Genomic DNA, 19,037 nt, shown 5'->3' on the forward strand with positions numbered 1-19,037 from the left:
AAGAGTATTTGATCATCTTCATTAAGATTCATGCAAATTATTTTTTTGTTATTGTTTTTTTAAATTTTTAAATTTGTTCTAATCAGTTATACATGACAGTAGCATGCATTTTGACACACTGTACACAAATGGAGCATAACTTCTCATTCCTCTGGCTGTACATGGTGCACAGTCATACCAGTCATGAAATCATATATGTATATAGGGTACTGATGTTGATCTCATTCTACTGTCCTTCCCATCCCCACAGCCCCACCCCACCTCCCCCCTGCACAAGATTCATGCAAATGTTTTTTAATCACACTGTAACATTGGACTCTATCATCAGAATTATAATGTTATCAATATAGTACAAAAAGAATCCAAAGTGAGCATCAAGGACTACATTTTTGTTATATAATAAAAATGTCATGGTTTAAAAAGCAAGTTTCTTTAAAAGATAAGTAAAGCATGGAATAACTAAAGCCTGAGGTCTTTCTAATGTCAGCAATGTTATGTAAATCCATCAGATAAGAGGCAGACTGAGAGGCTGACACTCAGGAATGTGTTCTACTCAAAAGATATGTATGTTGCTGTGACACAAACCACAAGAGAAAGTGACACCTGCCTCAATAATAGAAGATGCCAAACCTGTGGCATCTTTCCTATACATAACTTTCTACAGTCTAAACAGGGGGATAAAAAAATATAACCAGAAGTAGTAACAGTAACTACCAATACAATATACAAGATGTTGCCACAAAAGAGATAAGAATTCCCCAAGTTCTAATAAGATAAACATCAGACATTAGTCACTAAAGGAAGTTGAATAATTTTCATTGAAACCATATCACCACTCCAGGTTCATTCAAAATAATGAGAACTTCCTTTTTATGAAAATAAAACCTACATATAGAAAACATATATATTCAAACTTTATATATTTTAACATTATCAAGAGAGGTTTGAAATAAGATTTCTTTTATTGAAAGGCTACATCTGTTACATTTTATGCTTAAAATTTGCCATTGAATTTTAGAAAAAATATAGTTGTCCATGAGTATCAACTTTGGATTGAACACTAGCCTGTAGTAAACTTTAAAATGCAAGCAAACATGTAATCTAGTAATGGCATAAATTATCTTAAGGCTTTTATCAAATAGTGTTTGCTAGTCACACAAACAAATCAGTCAAGGGGAATTCAAATACAAAACTAAAGTAAACATCCCTAAGGTATTCTGGCTTGCAAATATAAAAGCTCTCAAAAATTTTAGATTCATTAAACAAGAAAAAAATTCCCTAAAATTTGTAAAGCACAGAAGGTATGCCAACATTTAAGCATCCATAATATTCTCAAAGGAATTACCCTTCTTTTTTAACTATTTGAATTTATTCAGGTTTGTTAGTGGGGAAGACTTAAATTTTAATGCTAATTTATACCTTATAAAAACACAGCTCAAGTTGTTATCATGAGTACATTGTCATCTTATATTTCAATTATGTAATTTTTGAGTGCTTAATTTATATTGGCTTTGTAAGATAATTCTAAGCAATACATTGAAAAAGTTTTCTTCTGAGATTCTGCTCAATTTAAAGTGATAGAATAAATACAGAAGTTTATAAGATCAGATGAATTTCGTATAGCATTTCAATGAGTTAGTTTATAATAATCATTTAACATGCAAGTTTTAAAAAATTTATTCCTTGTTACAATTTGGGGATAATTCAGCTTTTTGAAGACTTTTTGTTAGACAACGAATGCTAAGAGTTCTAATAAAATGACTTACAAAGATTGAGTTCTCAAATAATATTTCACCAACACCTTTGTCCTAATATTCCCTAATGGATTTTACAATAAAAAGGGAAACATATTCATTATGATTACATATTCCTATTCTAAGAACGTTCCATTTTTTTTCCAGGTCTGAGTATCAAATGTAAGACTTTATACATGCAAGGTAAGTGCTCTACCACGGAGCTATACCTTCCACCCTTGCTGTAACTTAATATCCGTTTCTATCATCAATGTAAGAGTGCAATCCCAGAGGCAGTAGACCCTGATGATTAAGAACACCTGGAATCTATTTGCTCCAATTCACATCCACGCTCTGTAGGTCAGTAAGTACTATAAACTTGGGTAAATCATTTAATTTTTTTCCTGTGTACCTGCTTTGTTATAAGGACAGTGTTGTTATAAGGGTTAAATGAATTAAGATGCGAAACTCTTAGTACAGGGTCAGTTAATATAAGTACTCATTGTATTGACTTTTGGTTCACACTTTCAATAATCCACTATCATTGTAATTGCACAGCATACTAACACCTTTACACACACACACACACACACACACACATATTCATATCAAATACTTTTTAGTGTACTAATAAACATTTACTATGGGGTATCTTTTGCTAAAACCAGTCTGGACAAATGAACAAATCCATTTCTTCAGTGACTTTGATTAGTGTACAGAACTCATTCAATCATGAAACTCCACATTGATATAAATAATATAAAAGATAAAGGAAGTCCCCAAGTTTTATGGCTATCTATTCTTCTCTGACCTTTACCTCTGTAATATGAATCTTGGAAACCTAAATGGAAAAGCATTCCAATAGGAGCAATGATTTTGTTTTTCTTCCCCCAAACATTTCTGCGCCCCCAACCTGTTTTTCTAAGTCAAGTTCCTCTTATAATGAATAATTTTTCTCCACAAAGGTCCTCTACAGCTGTCCGACCAAGACCCTCAACAAGTCCATGGAGGTAAAGCAGAGGCCTCAAGGCAACAAATAACAATGAAGGTGAGAAGCATAGTCTTACCTCCTCACCGTGCTCTCCATCCTTGTAGACCAGTTCATAGCTGGCGATGGTATCAGAACGTGGAGGTGTCCAGGACAGCAAAATGCTTGTTTCAGACTCAGGTTCTGCTTTGAAGTTCAGTGGCTGCCCTGGTACTAAAAATAAGGAGACAAAGGATTGAACTCACCATCACCATGAGTAGTCACAAAGCCTTCCCAAGCACATCCACCTAACCCTTCAAAATACATCTACCTGCATAATAAGCTTCATGAGACCTGGATAACTTGTACTGTCCAAATTAACCTCTTTGTGCACAGCTCATTTTTATCCCTCCAAAGTTCAAGAATGTGATAAGTACTATCCTTGTCCTTATAAGCAGTTTAATATGTACACAGATGCAGGAAAATTTAAAAGTACATTATGCATGTATGTCTCTGGATTCAATTTTAAGGACAATAAAAAGATAAACTTTTAATACTATTGTAAGAAATGAGATTACTTACATAGTGCCATGTTGCAATATTTAAAACAAGTGCTAACATAGAAGTTGTTATTTATAACTCAGGGAAACTTATTCTCTAGCACTACATGTATTATTCAAGCTTATTTCCAGTTAGGTTTATAAAAATCTCACCTTTACTCCATTAACAAACTACAGGAAACAAAAAATCATCTAGTATTTTTCTTACCAACTCACATTTTGAAAAAGAGATGAAAATGGAGAAATGAAGAAAAAAACCCCACACCATTAATTATAACTACTTCTCTTAAATTATTTTAAATTGTTTAATGCATTAGATACAATACAAACATAATAGTTCTTGTAGTGGCATGGTAACAGAGGTTTTCTGTAATTCTCACATTAGTCACATAATCTATGTAATAGATATAATTTAGTAAAGCCACCTATTAGAATTAATGAGAACAGGAGTGTGTTCAGTTTATGGCACCTTATTCAAGGAAGTTTTACTAACCCAAACTTCCTAGTCAATATCTAACCATCTTATGGTTCCCTATCCATTAAACATAAAACTGATGTATGTTAAGGTATTACTAACACATCTAAGTATATTAAATTGCTCTTCAATGATTTCTGCTGATTGGCTGTGATTGGCACGGGCCTTGGCAATTGCTAAGTATTTTAACCAATGCCGTGGATATTATGTTGTGTTTCCATATGCAAGACCTGAACATATGTCCAATTCCCCACAAGTTCACGTGAGAATTCCGTGTGTATTTTATTAAAAAAAAATACTTCACACCAGAAGGGAAAGAAGTTCTAAAGTATGCTTTCTGTCAAGGTAGGCATAAACATTCTAAGACACATATATAAACTAATATAATTTTTAGCTAAAATATAACTTTTAAAATAATGCTTGAAGTATCATTTTGTAGAAAAAAAATATACACAGAAATATATCGTTCTTTTTCTTTTTACAGCCATGTCTCTGTAGTCTGACTAAGGGGGGGATAAATAGAAGCCCTTCATTTAGAGATTATAAATCTAAAGGGGTCTCAAAGTGATTACTGGGGTCCCTAGTGACTATTCTATTCCTCTGCCTGTTTGTCAGCCTGCATCTGTGTGTACTCCATAGGGTTCAGGGACACACTCATGTTTGTACTGATGCAGCCACAAATAATCAGTGTCTTATATTTCTATTTGCCTTCTTTATCTTCTATCACAAGCCTTGTGATTTCTCATTAATTTGTTGCCTCCAGGAACTTATTTTCTGAACAGTGTATCAAATTTTTTTTTCAAGTATGTCCCCAGAGGGTAACCTAAGACAATCATTCGAATTGAGAGGAAAAGATAAAAGATAAAAAGATCAAGGAGCAAGAGAGAGAAACAAAGGGGAATTAAAAATAGGCAAATCACCAAATAAAAATAAATAAATAAACGTGTGTGTGTGTATGTGTGTGTGTGTATATATAAATATAATTTCTAAAAAGAGAATTACCAAAGGCAACAACAGGACCAACAAAGGAAGCCAGGAAGAATCAGATGGGAAAATTATGATTGGGTTATAATATCTAGATGACGAAAGAGTTTTTCAGCCTAAAAAATACACAAACAATCATGTGTCTGTAGCTACTCATATTTGTCTACTTTTATTTTTTTCTTTCCCCTAATTTCCACAATTCTGGGAAAGAAAGCCTGTGTTAACTCATCACTCAAACCAAAGTGGAATACAGTACAATGTCAAGTATTAGAACCATGTACAATATTGAAAGGCTACTCTCAAGAAAACAAAGTTTTTTTTTTTTTTTATGAATTTCCTCCCTGTCCAATGCTAATAATAATCTGACACTGATTGAAAACATCTTGGAAACCTAATTAAGTTTTTCTTACTTAAACTGTTTACTTTTTGTTTTTAATTTGTCTTGAACAAATTCCTAGTTAGTCTCAATGTTTCATTCTTATTTAGTGACACAAGCTTCGTCCAACCTTCCGTTTGGTTCTATTAGGAATCCCTTCCTTCTTAATAATGAATCAAATGAGCATATCAAAGTCTCAGAGGGTGAACCGTCATTTCTGTTTTGTTTTACTCTTGGACAAAGTAATTGTTGACTAGACGAATTGATGTTAAGATTCTCTATCTAACATGCAGAGGTTTAGAGAGAAAAATCATTTATTAGATTTTAAGCTTGTAGTGGAAATACACATGCCTAGAGGTATCAGGCAAATAATTAGATGAGTAAACATACTATACGGGGCCTCAAACCAACAGGAGAGTAGCTTCCTCACCTGAAGAGGGATAAAAGATCAAGTTCAGTGCCTGCAGGTGTCTGCCTTGTACAACATGAGTCAAGTTTTCCTCCACCTTCTGATTTTTTTTTCCAACAGAAATTGCTAAGAAATCTTGTAGGTAAAATTTTCCAATTTTTAATGATTTATTATTAATTAATTTTGAAAAAACAACTGCATAGGGTAAAATTTGTAGACTAAATTCAGCATATGGATCAAATGGCTTAAATTATCTTTTTATTATATGAGGCTTGAGGGCTACTCAAACGTTCTTGGGAATTGAAGATCTACATAAAGATTTCATTCATTGGCATTTTGTTATATTGGAAACAACTAACATAAAACTGAGCACTCAAGAAAAAAACAAAGATTGTCAAATGAATGGATATATATTTTTACTTACAAAGTAGTCTTAATGATCATAATATAGATATACAGGAAAACACTTTAGAGGACTCCAGACTTTCACATGTGGTTTCGTAGCACCACTTGGGAGACACTACAAATAGTTTCTTCATCAGTCAACTGAATTATTATACCAAACACTAAAGCTTCAGAGGTTCTGTTTTACATTAATACTCATGCTTTTCTTTATATGTTTTATATGTATTTATATATATATTTATATAAAACATATACATAATTATGAACATTTATATATAAACTTACTTATATGCATATTTACATATCCCTTATGATCTGTCTTGCATATTTATATACATATATGTATCTTAAGCTCCCAGTCTTTAAACTTTACATTTATTTGTATTCTTTTATAGTTACTTCTTTTTTTTGTCTTTTTACATGTACTTTTTTTTGCATTACAATTCTTACTACACATATATGCCACAATTTTTCATATCTGTTTGTATATAAAGTATGTTGACGCCCTATTTGTGTCTTCATACATGTATTTCAGATAATGATGTCCATCATATTCCACCATCCTTGCTAATCCCCTGCCTTCTCCCTTTCCCTCCCACCCTTCTTCCCTATCTAGAATTCATCTATTCTTTCCCATGCTCCCCCTCCCTAGCCCACTATGAGTCATTTATTTGTTGACTTATTCTTCTTTTAAAGAATGAACTCCATGCAATAAACTTTCCTCTTAGAACTGCTTTCATAGTGTCCCATAGATTTCAATATGTTGTGTCTATGCTCTCATTTACCTCTAAGAATTTTTCAATCTCCTCTTTGATGTCTTCTGCAAAAACACATTGTTCATTCAGTAGCATATTTTTTAGTCTCCAGGTGTTGGAATAATTTTTATTTTTTATTTTGTCATTGATTTCCAGTTTCATTCCATTATAATCTGATAAAATACATAGAAGTATCTCTACTTTTCTGTATTTGCTAAGAGTTGCTTTGTGGCATAGTATATGGTCTATTTTAGAGAAGAATCTATGTGCTGATGAGATGAAAGTGTATCCGCATGATGCAGGTTGAAATATTCTATATCTTTCAGTTAAGTCTAAGTTATTAATTATACTATTGAGTTCTATAGATTCTTTATTCAACTTTTGTTTTGAATATCTATGCAGAGCTGAGAGAGGTGTGGTAAAGTCACCCAAGATTATTGTGTGGTAATCAATTTATATTTTTTTATACTTACTGCTTTTATAGTTACTACTTTTTTTTGAGTACTTTATTTACCAGTTTTTCTGTGTTGTAACATTTCCCTCACTGATTAAATAAACATCAATTATATGATAAAAATATGAGATCCTTGAAACTTAAAAGGAAATAAACAGACTGCATCTAGAACATTGAAAATAATCTCTCCACATTAAAAAGATGTGAGAATACTGACCATGCGCAAAATGTACAATCAAATATGGAAAGCTAAAATGAAAATGCAGTACAAATTTTTCTTTAAAATCACATTTTAAAAATCACTATGTCCTGTACATTCATGTGCTCTTTCTTGATTACTTACTGAATAGCCACAAGGAAATAAAAATATGAGCTGTCAAGTCCTTAAAAATGAGATTATAATCCTATTGATAAATGTCAAGTAGTTGATTATTACAATTATATTCTACATAAATATCTGAAGGCAACTCAGTGACAGGATGAAGACAGACTGAGAAATGCATGAAAAATCCTTTATTTCATTTGAAATGCTGATATATTAGAAGAGATCAATGTTTGAGTAAAACTTAGGTAATATCTCCAGATAAAGCCTGTCACATATTACATTGCTAAACTATAATTTTATTTGACATGTTATAAATATGAAATATTATCAAAGATACTAGAAAACCTATTATTGCTCAAAGAGCTAATACTTTAACAAGGTACATATTTAAAAATGTGTTTACCTAGCATATTGATAAATGATAATAATAACAATAAAAGCAACAGCCAGAATTATGGTTGTAGTAAAACCAAATTCAAAACAAAGAGTCATCTCTAAGTGCCATACAAAACAAAGAGTCATCTGTAAGTGCCATACATATATCACTGACAAAATAGGTACTTAACACATAAGCATCTGTACAAATCTTACTGCCAACTGTCATTAACTATAAATAAGAAAAAGTTAAATTTTATTATAGTTGTATTTACATCCAGTGCTCCTATTCTCATTGCTGAAACAATTCAGGGAGCAGTTACACTGGACTCATAATTTTGATGACTTGAAGCCGTGTTTTTCTAGTTTGCTTATATGGCCTGTTGACATAACCAATGTAATGATTTATACCTTTGTGGAAATCTAAAACACAGTATTTATAAATGTCATAGTCTGTGTTTTAGTACTTTTCCAATTTCCAGAATATGTACAATGCACTTTAAGTAAATTTAAAATACTTAAATTTGATATCACTGTTTATATGGTAACTATATGTAATTCTTTATCTTTTCCAGGCCTATCATGTGAAAGTGTACCCACAGATATCAGTAGACTTTTTCCAATAATCTACAAAATGTATAGAAGATATGCTTTCTGAAGAATGTTCAAAGGGATCTAAGATTTAGAATGCTTTCAATTACTATAAATATCAAACATTTACTTTAATGCATTAGATTTAAAGTATAATTTGTTAAATTTCTTTATAAGACTTATATTTCTGCTTCTTCTGTAAACTATAGTTACAGAATATTCCTATTATTTGCATAAGAAAATTACAGGATATCCCTTTCTTTCCTGAATGTATTTCCTAAAATTGAGTATACCTTCATAGCACAATATAAATGTCTTCCTCTTTAGTGGCCACATATCCCCATCTATTCAAGGTAAACTACTTGGAAGTGACAGTCTTGCCAAAAGTTAGATTTATGGAAAATTTGAAAGATTGATCCTTATTTCTAGAAAATAATCATCTTAACCAAAATCTTTTCATTTTAAAAATCATTTAAAGATTATTTTAATATAGTTAACCTGACTAACATTCACCCTTGAGGGGAAATGCTTCGTTGAGGGCACTTCAAAATAAACTTTTTGGATTTTCTATATTTCTATAAACACTGCAAATAAATTTATAACATTCCTCAATTTCTATCAATCAGCATGTAAGTTATTTAAGATAAGATCCAAAGTGATGACTTTCTCTTAAACTCACTCTGTTCTCAAGTGCTGTTTCTTCTGAATCTGATTGTAACAAAACTAAGAATGCAAGTGTGAGGAATTAGAGATAATAAAGTGAAATGAGCACCTGTCGAGCACAGAAGTCATCAAAAATGCACATTTTTGTGTATATGTAATTAAAACATACTTAAATTCACACACATTTTAGAACTATAAATTTCTGCAGGCTTAGAAGAGATAAAATTGCTGTGGAAATATTCATATTCTCTACAGTAGTATTTTATAACAGTTTTATGTTCTTGTACAGCAATGATCCTAAGAATTAGCTAGTCAGCAATAAAGAGAAAGGGGAAGCTCAGCATTAATTACATCAGAACTAACATCATTGTATTTGGCAGGTGTCCACTAACATCAAATGGCCTTTGTTAATTAAGCCTATAGAACAGATCCAATCAGTGAGCTATTTTGGAGGGCTTTCTTAGCCTATTGATCTTGGCAAGCCCAAGTCACTATGTCATCATATATCTTCTCAATCAATGAGCATTAAAAGTATAACTATTATGGAAGGTTCTTGGAAACATCTTAATGTAAAAAAGAGTGAGTCAAACACAGATTGAGAACTATTCTAACACATCCATGACCCATTCCTCTTGATATTCTAAATTGTGCCATTAAGTGAAATCAGACCTTGTAAAAATAGAGTCCTTGGAACACATCAACTCAGTTGCCCCTTTCATAGTATTACTTTCAGTGAATTTTGATTCAGTGTTATATTTTGCTTGCTGGTAATATTTTAAAAAATTGAAATGTACTATTTAAACATTATTTCCATATTTTTCACCAACCTGTGATTGAAGACATTAGTGTATGTCATTCAATGTATATGTGTCCAGAGAATTTGTATGTTTTGATTTAATATACTTTCAGGAAAACATGTGTTTCATAGGTAGCTAACTCCTCCTCTGTCTTTTGAAAATAAAGATTTAAAATACTGCAGATTTTTTAATTTTTTTTAACTAGAAAAAAAATTGATAGAACTTGATAGAACTTTATTTTTATTTATTTATATGTGGTGCTGAGAATTGAACTCAGTGCCTCACACATGCTAGGCAAGCACTCTACCTTTGAGCCACAACCCCAGTCCCAATACTCTAGATTTCTATGCTTAAATTGGTGGTTACAAACCTTATAGCAAATTTAGTGACTGAGTATAGCAAACTTTTTACGAAAAAGTAAAAAAGCTACTTCCTACAACTTTCAGATAAACTTTTTCGTATCTCCATGTTTCAATGAACTTTTAATTTAGTATAATCTAACAGCCACCTCAAATATTTCAAAAATAAATTACATGTAATTCTTAAAGGCATAAATGATAATTTGTGTTTTTCTCTCCTGCTTGTATTTTTTTCAACATCTACTAGGCAAAAACACTAAAATTATGCCATTAGGAAATTCTTAATTTGAAAGATAATGATAGTTAAAAATTTCCAGGGTCCCTGCATTAAATTCTTCTATTCCATTAAATAACTTTATGATGGAAGACAAGCATCCAAATCTTCTTCTTCCCCTCTTTGATCTGGGAAAATTATTCATCATCAAATGATAACTGCACATCTATCCAAGTGCGTGTCTTGAGAATATATGTAAGTTCTGAGCATCGTGATCAGTCTATAAATTATCTGTTGTTATTATTGTTATTATTATTATTATTATTATTATTATTATTGTCTAATTAAATTATAGCATATTTCTGTCCATTATCAAACTTACAGTTCTGGTATAGTTAAACTATAACAGAACTATACCAAAAAATTTCAATGTTGAAGTCTCAATGCACAGAACATCATACAGTGACAATATTGAATATGTGATCATTGCAGTTCTAGTTATTTCATATGAGGCTATTAGGATGAGTCCTTATCTATTATGATTGGTGTTCTTATAGAAAAGAAGTTTGAACACATACTTGCTTATAAAGAGAACACCATCTGAAAAGGAAGACACAGCTCAGATGTTGTTTCCAAAGCCAGGGAACTGTCCTCACACCAGCAGAAGTTACGGGAAAGGTATGAAATATATTTCCCTAAAAGCCCTCAGAAGGAAGTGAAAACTTGATTTGGGGCTTCTAGGCCTTAGAACTGAGACAACTGATTCCTACCATATAAACCACTCAGTATGTGGCACTTTGTTACAGCAGCTGTAGAAGACAAACACTACCACCAAATTCTTCCGGCTGCTTATTATTTTTTTAATATTTATTTTTTAGTTATAGGTGGGCACAATATCTTTATTGTGCTGAGGTTCAAACCCAGAGCCTCACACATGGTAGGCAAGCGCTCTACCTCTGATCCATAATCCCAGCCTAGGGTGCTTATTATTATAGAAAAGAAAACTGAAATTCAGAGAGAATGTATTATGGTTTGGATCTTAAAATCCTCCCTGAGGGCTGGGGTGGTGGCTCCATGGTAGAATACTTGCCTAGCATATGTTAAGGCTCTGGGTTCAATTCTCAGTACCACATCTAAATAAATGAATAAAGTAAATTTAAAAAGATCCTCCCTGAAAGGCCCATATTCCACATAGGTGGTGCTAATGGAGATTGCAGACCCATTAGGAAGGAAGTCATTTCATTGGCTGTATAAAGCCTAGTGGAAGGAAGTAATTTCATTGGCTGTATGCCTTTGAAGGAGCTACTGGAACTGTCTCTTGCTCCTCCATTTCCTGGCCACCATAAGGTGAATAGCCTTGCTCCTTCGTGAATTCCCTAGCATGACACCCTGAACAGATTCTAAAGCAAGGGAGACAGTGGACCATGAGCTTAAACTTCTGACACCATGAGCCAAAAAAATCATTTCCTCTTTTTAAGTTGTTTATATCAGATATTCTTGCCATAGCAATGGAAAGTTGATTAACACATGAAATAACTTCTCCAAGGTCACAGAGCCAACTAATGGGAGCTTGAGTTTCAAGCACCAAGGATGTTTAAAAAAACAAAAACAAAAACAAAAACAACCCCCCCCAGCTGTAAAATTAAAAAAGCTTAAAGTGGAATATACCTCCCAAATACTTACTTATCATTATTTAATGGTCATGGATCAGCTAAAATATCATGAGAAATAATCTCAGTTGACTACTTTTAGTCAAGGAAAAAAAAAACAGAACAAAATTCACAGATTTCTACATTTTCTAATGAGAAGCTTTTATGATAGAATCAATCTATAATATTTTTCTGCATATTAATATAGCAAATAAATACAGACAAGTTGCAAATGGGAAGTGGGGAAGGGACTTGGATGATATTTGGTACATTTGTAGTAAAACATTTTTTATAGTTAGTTTTGGTTCACTGTAGTAGCGAAAACAGTAAATCCATGAACAAGCCAGAGAGAACCAAATAACACTCTGAAAATGAAATAAAACCAGGCCGGCTATAAATATGCTTTGAGATACTGTGTGCCAAGGACAAAGAGTGAACACTCTGAGTCATATGATTCATAACTCCATGCCACGAAAATAAGTCTGTGGCTCAATGAAACACAGGTACCAGTGAAACCAGATAACAGTGTGTTATCCAGTTCTAACACCTGAGAGAAGGTATTAACCCATCGCCAAGATTAGCAGTGAGTTATACCTACACATTAGAGATACTATCTCCAATAATGCAGTTCTGTGCAGATTCCTAGAACATGCCAAAGGCAAACTGCCAAAATGCTCATAATTAATGCACGTTTACAAGGTGCCAACACAATAAGAAGTCAAATGAGCAGGTATCTGATGCTGAAGAATAAGCTTCAGAAGAAAGATAATTTATACTCCCAGTTCAAGGCAAAACTGATTACTCTGAGTCAAATATCAGAGGTTTGATATTCTCTTAGAAAAGTAAAAACACTGGTAGGGCTAATATTTTCTCCATAAAATAGTTTGGTGTCTGCTCTAGCACCTCATAAAATGAGTGAATAAGGCCCCAGAAAATTGATCTGAGATTCTGCCAATTCAATTGTCTTTTTTCATCTATTGGGGGACCATACCGAGGGAAAAAAAATTCAAACCATTCAAATAATACTGATTTTTATTAAAAAAAGTAACTTCCTGGAAAGCAAAAGTCACGTAAATATCCAAGGCCCCGGACAGTTTTAGTTTAAAGTTTATCTTGAGTCACCCAATCTTACACGAATTAAATAATTTCTGGAAACCATTCTACCAGAAGCACTGGTACAAAGTAGCAGAATTCTCTTATTTTGAATTGATTCAAGAAGAGGGCATTCATCATCTCATACAGAAAAATCTTCAACTCATTCTCACACAAATGAAAAAGAAATGATGCTTAACACACACCTCTGTCTAACATGGTTTTTGATTTCTCAGGCATCTCTGCCTATTCCTCTTTAGACATTATCACAATTTCTGGATTTGAAGCCCCGACTTTCAAAACTTAAAATTATACTTTCTTTGTGACCTTCTCACCCCTACCTCCTCCTTCCTGCCCCATTTCCCATCCTGACCCTGACTTACCTCCTGTCTGAGTGATGACTTGTATGTCACTTGAAAGAGGACCATCTCCAATTGAGGTAAAAGCCAGGACTTTGACAGAGTATGTTTTCTGGGGCACTAAGTTGCCAATAGTAGTGATTTGGCTGTCAGCTACATTGTGTTTCATCCAGTTGTTGACATGCTGAGTAGGATCCATTGTGTAATAAACTCTGTACCCTTGGATCTGTCCATTTGGCTCCTCAGGTTCCTTCCACTGCACCAAAATGGTGGTTGAGCTCAACATCCGTGCCTGTACATCCCGTGGGGCACTGGATGGTGCTTGCTCTGAGGTCTGTGTTAACACAGGCTCACTGGGAGGTCCACGCCCAATGTTATTGACAGCAACAACCCTGAATTCATAATCCGAGTAGGGGCTTAGTCCAGCAACACTGTAGCGTGTGGTTGCTACCCCATCAATTTCTTTGTAAGGTTCCTCAGAATTTTTAGGTTTATGCTGAATGATGTAGTAAGAGACAGGCTCAGGGTTCCCAGAGTCCCACGTCAGTGTGATGCTCGTGGCTGTGCTCTCTGTCACTACTGGAGTTCCTGGAGGTTTGGGTAAGGCTTGGGTGGAGAAAAAACACAGTGACTACCGACTTCTCCACAATGTTGCACGAATCAACAAGCTTAGTTATTGCAATGATTTAATTATGCATCTACCGAGAATTTAATTAGATAAACCTAAAGCAAAGGATAGTTTCTAAGTGGTCCAGAAGTGTGGTAAAACATACACAGGTGATGAAAATCCCATTTTTATCAGTAAGGTTTGACAGTGTATTTTGGAGCTTGTATCCAAATCCAATACTCATTTGCTAAGTGATCCTGGATATGTTCCTGAACCTCTCCTTGATTTCGTTTTTCTCATGTGAAAAATGGGAAAACTGCATTACTGGAGTTATATTAAACAGCTGAGTAACTATTTCATGGGTTTGCTCTGAAGATTAATGAGCTAATCTAGTAATCCTCAAAAAAAATATAGATGCAGTTATTAGTATTTTTACACCAAAAGCTTGACTATCTAGTCTCCTTTGCTTCAACAAATTATACAACTAAGTATCAACACTGAAAAAGAACAAAAGGTAGAATGTACTGAAATAGAATGGCTATGAAAAAAGTTTCCATATTCTTTTACAAACATAAGTCATAAGGAACATTACAAAAATTGTCTTATAAATGATCTAACCAGGAATTTTGAGATAGATAGGGTTAGAGTTAAATCTTTCTCTGGCATGTGTGAGGTCCTGGGTTCAATTCCCAGCACCACACAAAAAGAGAAAAGAAAAAATAAATTTAGAGGTTAAAAAGAATTGTAATTTCAAATCAATGGGGTTTTTTTGTAATTTGTAAAAATGAAGAAACTAAATTAAGATATATTTACAAATCATTTTCTAAAATATGTTCTTGTCAATAAAAATTCTATATTCTATATAATAAAAATTCTATGTTCTATATCTGAGACTATAGCTACATGACAAACATTTGCATTTAAATCCATCTTTTAAGACATATCCAATTTTCTCCTTTTCACAGAACACAACTTCAAAATGCTCTTGTTTAAGGATATTAATCATCTATAATGGTAGCTTTCTATTTAAATGCTTTTCTATAGAACACGATTGCAAAAGGGGAATTCTACCAGCAGACTTTTTAGAGAAAACGAGGAAGATGACATTCATATAAGCAGATCATTCTGTGGCTCTTGCAACACCTCTGCAATGGAATATTTTCCAGAGCAACAGGCTGGTACTGTGAACTTCCTGCTGTATTCCCCATACCTAGAAGACTGCCCCACACTGAGCAGGGTTTTAAGTGAGAATTATCAAATGTCTGAGGAATGAGTTAGTACTCCTTCTTCTGTCTTCAAGCTCTCCCTTTTGTTTTGGTTTATTCATTATTTTATCTTCAAGATTCACCCTTAGGCTTTATTCATTTTTGAGGTAGAAAGGGCAGAGAATTGGCAAGAGTCAGAAAAACAACAACAAAAAAAAAAAGTGGAAAAGATAAGTGTATTGTGATTCCTGCTTTTGAACTCTTTAAAGTGTTCAGCAAACCTTCAAATATTTAAAATTCAAATGGTTATTATGAAAAGAGGTGATTTAATATTTACATATTACTCTAAGAGCTACAGAATGATAATATTTGGCCAAGGGAATTTTCTAAGAATAATAAGACATTTCTTCAAATATTCTGGCCTGACAGTTTTCAAAGAATTGAGTAATGCAGATTTCCCCTGTCTTTATGAATTTAAGGTCAAAAAAAGATCACTATATAAACTTATATTTACTAATATTAACTGACATTAGCTTTCCTAAATGGTGTTTATCGTCTTGGATCTATAACGTAAGATAAATAAGAGCATGGTTAATATTTTAAGGACATATGATACATTATTTTAAAGTGACAATAAATAGCTGAGTGAGGTGGTATATATCTGTAAATATTGTATTGAGGCAGGAGGACTCTAAGTTCAAGGTCAACCTCAGCATCTTGTTAATATCCTGTCTAAAAATAAAAATTAAACATAAAAACAAAGGCCTGGGCATATAGCTCAGTTTTAAAATGCCCCTGGATTTAATTCCCAGTACCAATAAAAAAAAAAAGATAAATGTTGATAATGTGCACTTTTACTCTCAAATCACAGTATTGATTTTACATGGCATAGATTTGATACATATACTCAGTTGGAGATAATGACACCAATTATAATGTATGTTGCATTTTCTTAAATTACACTTTCAAGAAAGGGAAGATAATTTGTGTTCATTCTGCAAAAATTCTAGACATTGCAAGAAACAAGTTACCCTCAGTATGACCCCATTTCCCAGTTTTCTAGAAAACAACTGACACTCCCACACATTCAATTTTTTTTAAACTCAAAATAGTCAGAAGTAGTGTTTTAGTTGTATTTAGTAGAAAAAACAATTTTATGAGCATTTTTCTATACAAGTAGAAGGATAAAACTAAAACAGATGATAATGCTACTTGCATTTGATTTTTGTGGTATGGTCCATCAAAAACTTAGAGCTCCTCTTATCAGCTCATGCTAATTTCAATGCTCTTTTTCTTCTCTTATGTTTAGAAACTTTAAATATTTAACAACACTTGTTTGGATTCTTCTTGGGACTCTGATCAAGTCTCTAGACTAGTATGAGGCTGGTAATAACTAGTCTTACCATAATGATCAACCAGGTCTAGCATTCCTGACTCTGCCAGGTTAGTGCCTGGGGGTGCCTGTTGTTGAATATTTTGACAATGTTTTTAAGTTGTCAATGGACCTTATTTAGATGCAGTGCTGAGAATCTAATGCAGTGCCTCACACATGCTAGGTAAGTGCTCTGCCTGTGAGCCAATATTTTTAAGAAAGAATTTGCTTATCTAGGTATATGTATACTATATAATTCCATTAGGTTCCACACATTTGAAACAGAGGAATGAATTGATTTAATTCATAATTCTGAAAACAGGTTTTCTAGGGATATTAGTCAGGTACCTTTCGTGTACCCAGATTTTCAATGCCTGACTCACTGAACATACCTTTGACAGTGATCTGTGCTATTGCTTCAATGACACCCAGTGTGGACATAGCAACACAGGTGTAATTTGCTGACTGTCTGACATCATTCAGTTCTAGGACATTTCTTCCTATTGGCATATCATCTTCAGGTGTCAGATCTTCTGCCCCCAACATCCACTTCACATAAGGCATTGGTGACCCCACTGCCACACAGGTGATATTAACACTTCCACCTGGCATGATTTCATGATTAGTGGGTGGTATAGAGAATCTTGGTGGGACACGTCGAACTGGAATAAAACACAAGGGAAGATGGTAACATATACAAGGCAAGAAGAAAGTGGCTTGCTAAACACATCACATGCACAGTACAGACACAATTAAACAACTGAAACATATCGTGGACCGTTCAAAAACAAAACAAAGAAAAGCTGTGGATAATACAGACCATACAAGTATGGTGTGTGTATGCACAGAAGAATTTATTTAGTTTAATCATTGATAACTTAGACACATTCATACAAAAGTGGATTCAGACCTACAAGGGCCCCACGAAAACTATCTACAAACTAACAATACACAAATATCATGCATAAGATCAACACAGAAACATATACATGCATGCATATAAAAATGGTTATATGCACACATGTATATGCAGAAAGAGGGGCTGGAAGGTCACCAGCATCTGAGTTGACAACTAAAGCCAACTTTAGCGCTGTGCATTTCCAGTTGATGTGAATGTATGTGTGGGACCACACTGTCACATCCCAGCTCTAGAAAACATCTCCTAGAATACACTGAAAGTATAATTTATTTGTTTTCAGATTCAGAGTGGATGCAGCCTCAAAACCTTACACTAACAGTGGTACAAACACAAAAATATACATATATGTGTATATATATGTATACACATGCACACATATGGACACACACACACACACACACACACACACACACACACACAGAAGAGGAAACAGGCAAACACCAGTAGAGATACTGGACTGAGTCAGGCAAGGCATGCACAAGATGGGATCTCAAGGCCCATGCTAGGATAACGGGAAAGTTGCTGGAATCCAAGATGACAATGACAACAGAAGAAATAATGGGGAAACAGAACTTCGCAAAAGGAGAAGGAATAGTATTGGGACAGGGACTTGGGGGATGAGAGGGTTGAAAGGTGAAAGATATTAGGTTCAGCTGAGGTTGCTAAAGGTAAAAATTGCAAATTCAGAACGGGAGCTTGGAATTTTGCATTCAGGATTCCATTCAGTTCATATCTAAGGTAAGACAACATCGATGAACACACAATCTAATAAAAGGCTTTCTATGGCTACATTCAAACTGAAGGACATCAGATCTAAAACATACAGTGGGACATGACATTAAGAGAAGTGGTTATCTTAAAGCAACATAACAGAAAAAATTACCAAGCAATTACAGTTCAGTGTTCCTGCTTCAGATAATCTGCACATTTATGTGTGTTTAAATACATGTGTTTTGAAAGTGGTAAGAGGAGAGGGTGAGAGATAAAGGGTTTCCTCTTGGGCTTTTATGAGCAAAACATTATACCATGAGAATTTTAGATCAAGAGTGTAATCTTTAGGAGCATACCTTAAATACAGATAATACGCTGATTTTCAAAGTTATAAAAAGACGGAAAAACCACCTCATAACCCCAAGAAGAAGCTAAGTGATTCTGTCTGAAAACTCTTTGGCTGCACTTAAGGTTGAGATAAACCTCCATTGACGTGGGAGGGCTCACTGCGATGGCCTCGTGGGTGAATGACAGAGGAGAAGAGGAGAGAGCTAAGCATGCCTCCTGCAGCCAATTCACAGAGGTTACCCGAAGCAAGCAGGAGCCAGTGTAGACTCTGAGTTATCAAAGAGCATATCAAGAAAAATGGAGCAGAGTTTAGTCTTCATGCTTGGGATTAGG

General features: G+C 33.8%; 1 protein-coding gene across 50 annotated transcripts in view; it reads right to left on the reverse strand.

Annotated features, from left to right (window-relative positions):
• Positions 1 to 19,037, reverse strand: part of Ptprd (protein tyrosine phosphatase receptor type D) — a 2,128,582-nt gene that overhangs the window by 165,318 nt on the left and 1,944,227 nt on the right. For all 50 annotated transcript variants that reach the window (XM_040285790.2, XM_040285762.2, XM_040285761.2 and 47 more), the window contains 3 exons: positions 17,119 to 17,388; positions 13,567 to 14,148; positions 2,801 to 2,934 (listed from right to left, as the gene is read on the reverse strand). In XM_040285790.2, the coding sequence (XP_040141724.1) occupies positions 2,801 to 2,934; positions 13,567 to 14,148; positions 17,119 to 17,388 (986 nt within the window). The remainder of the gene's footprint in view (positions 1 to 2,800; positions 2,935 to 13,566; positions 14,149 to 17,118; positions 17,389 to 19,037) is intronic.

This window comes from Ictidomys tridecemlineatus, chromosome 4 (genome assembly GCF_052094955.1).
Source record: "Ictidomys tridecemlineatus isolate mIctTri1 chromosome 4, mIctTri1.hap1, whole genome shotgun sequence".
Taxonomy (NCBI): domain Eukaryota; kingdom Metazoa; phylum Chordata; class Mammalia; order Rodentia; family Sciuridae; genus Ictidomys; species Ictidomys tridecemlineatus.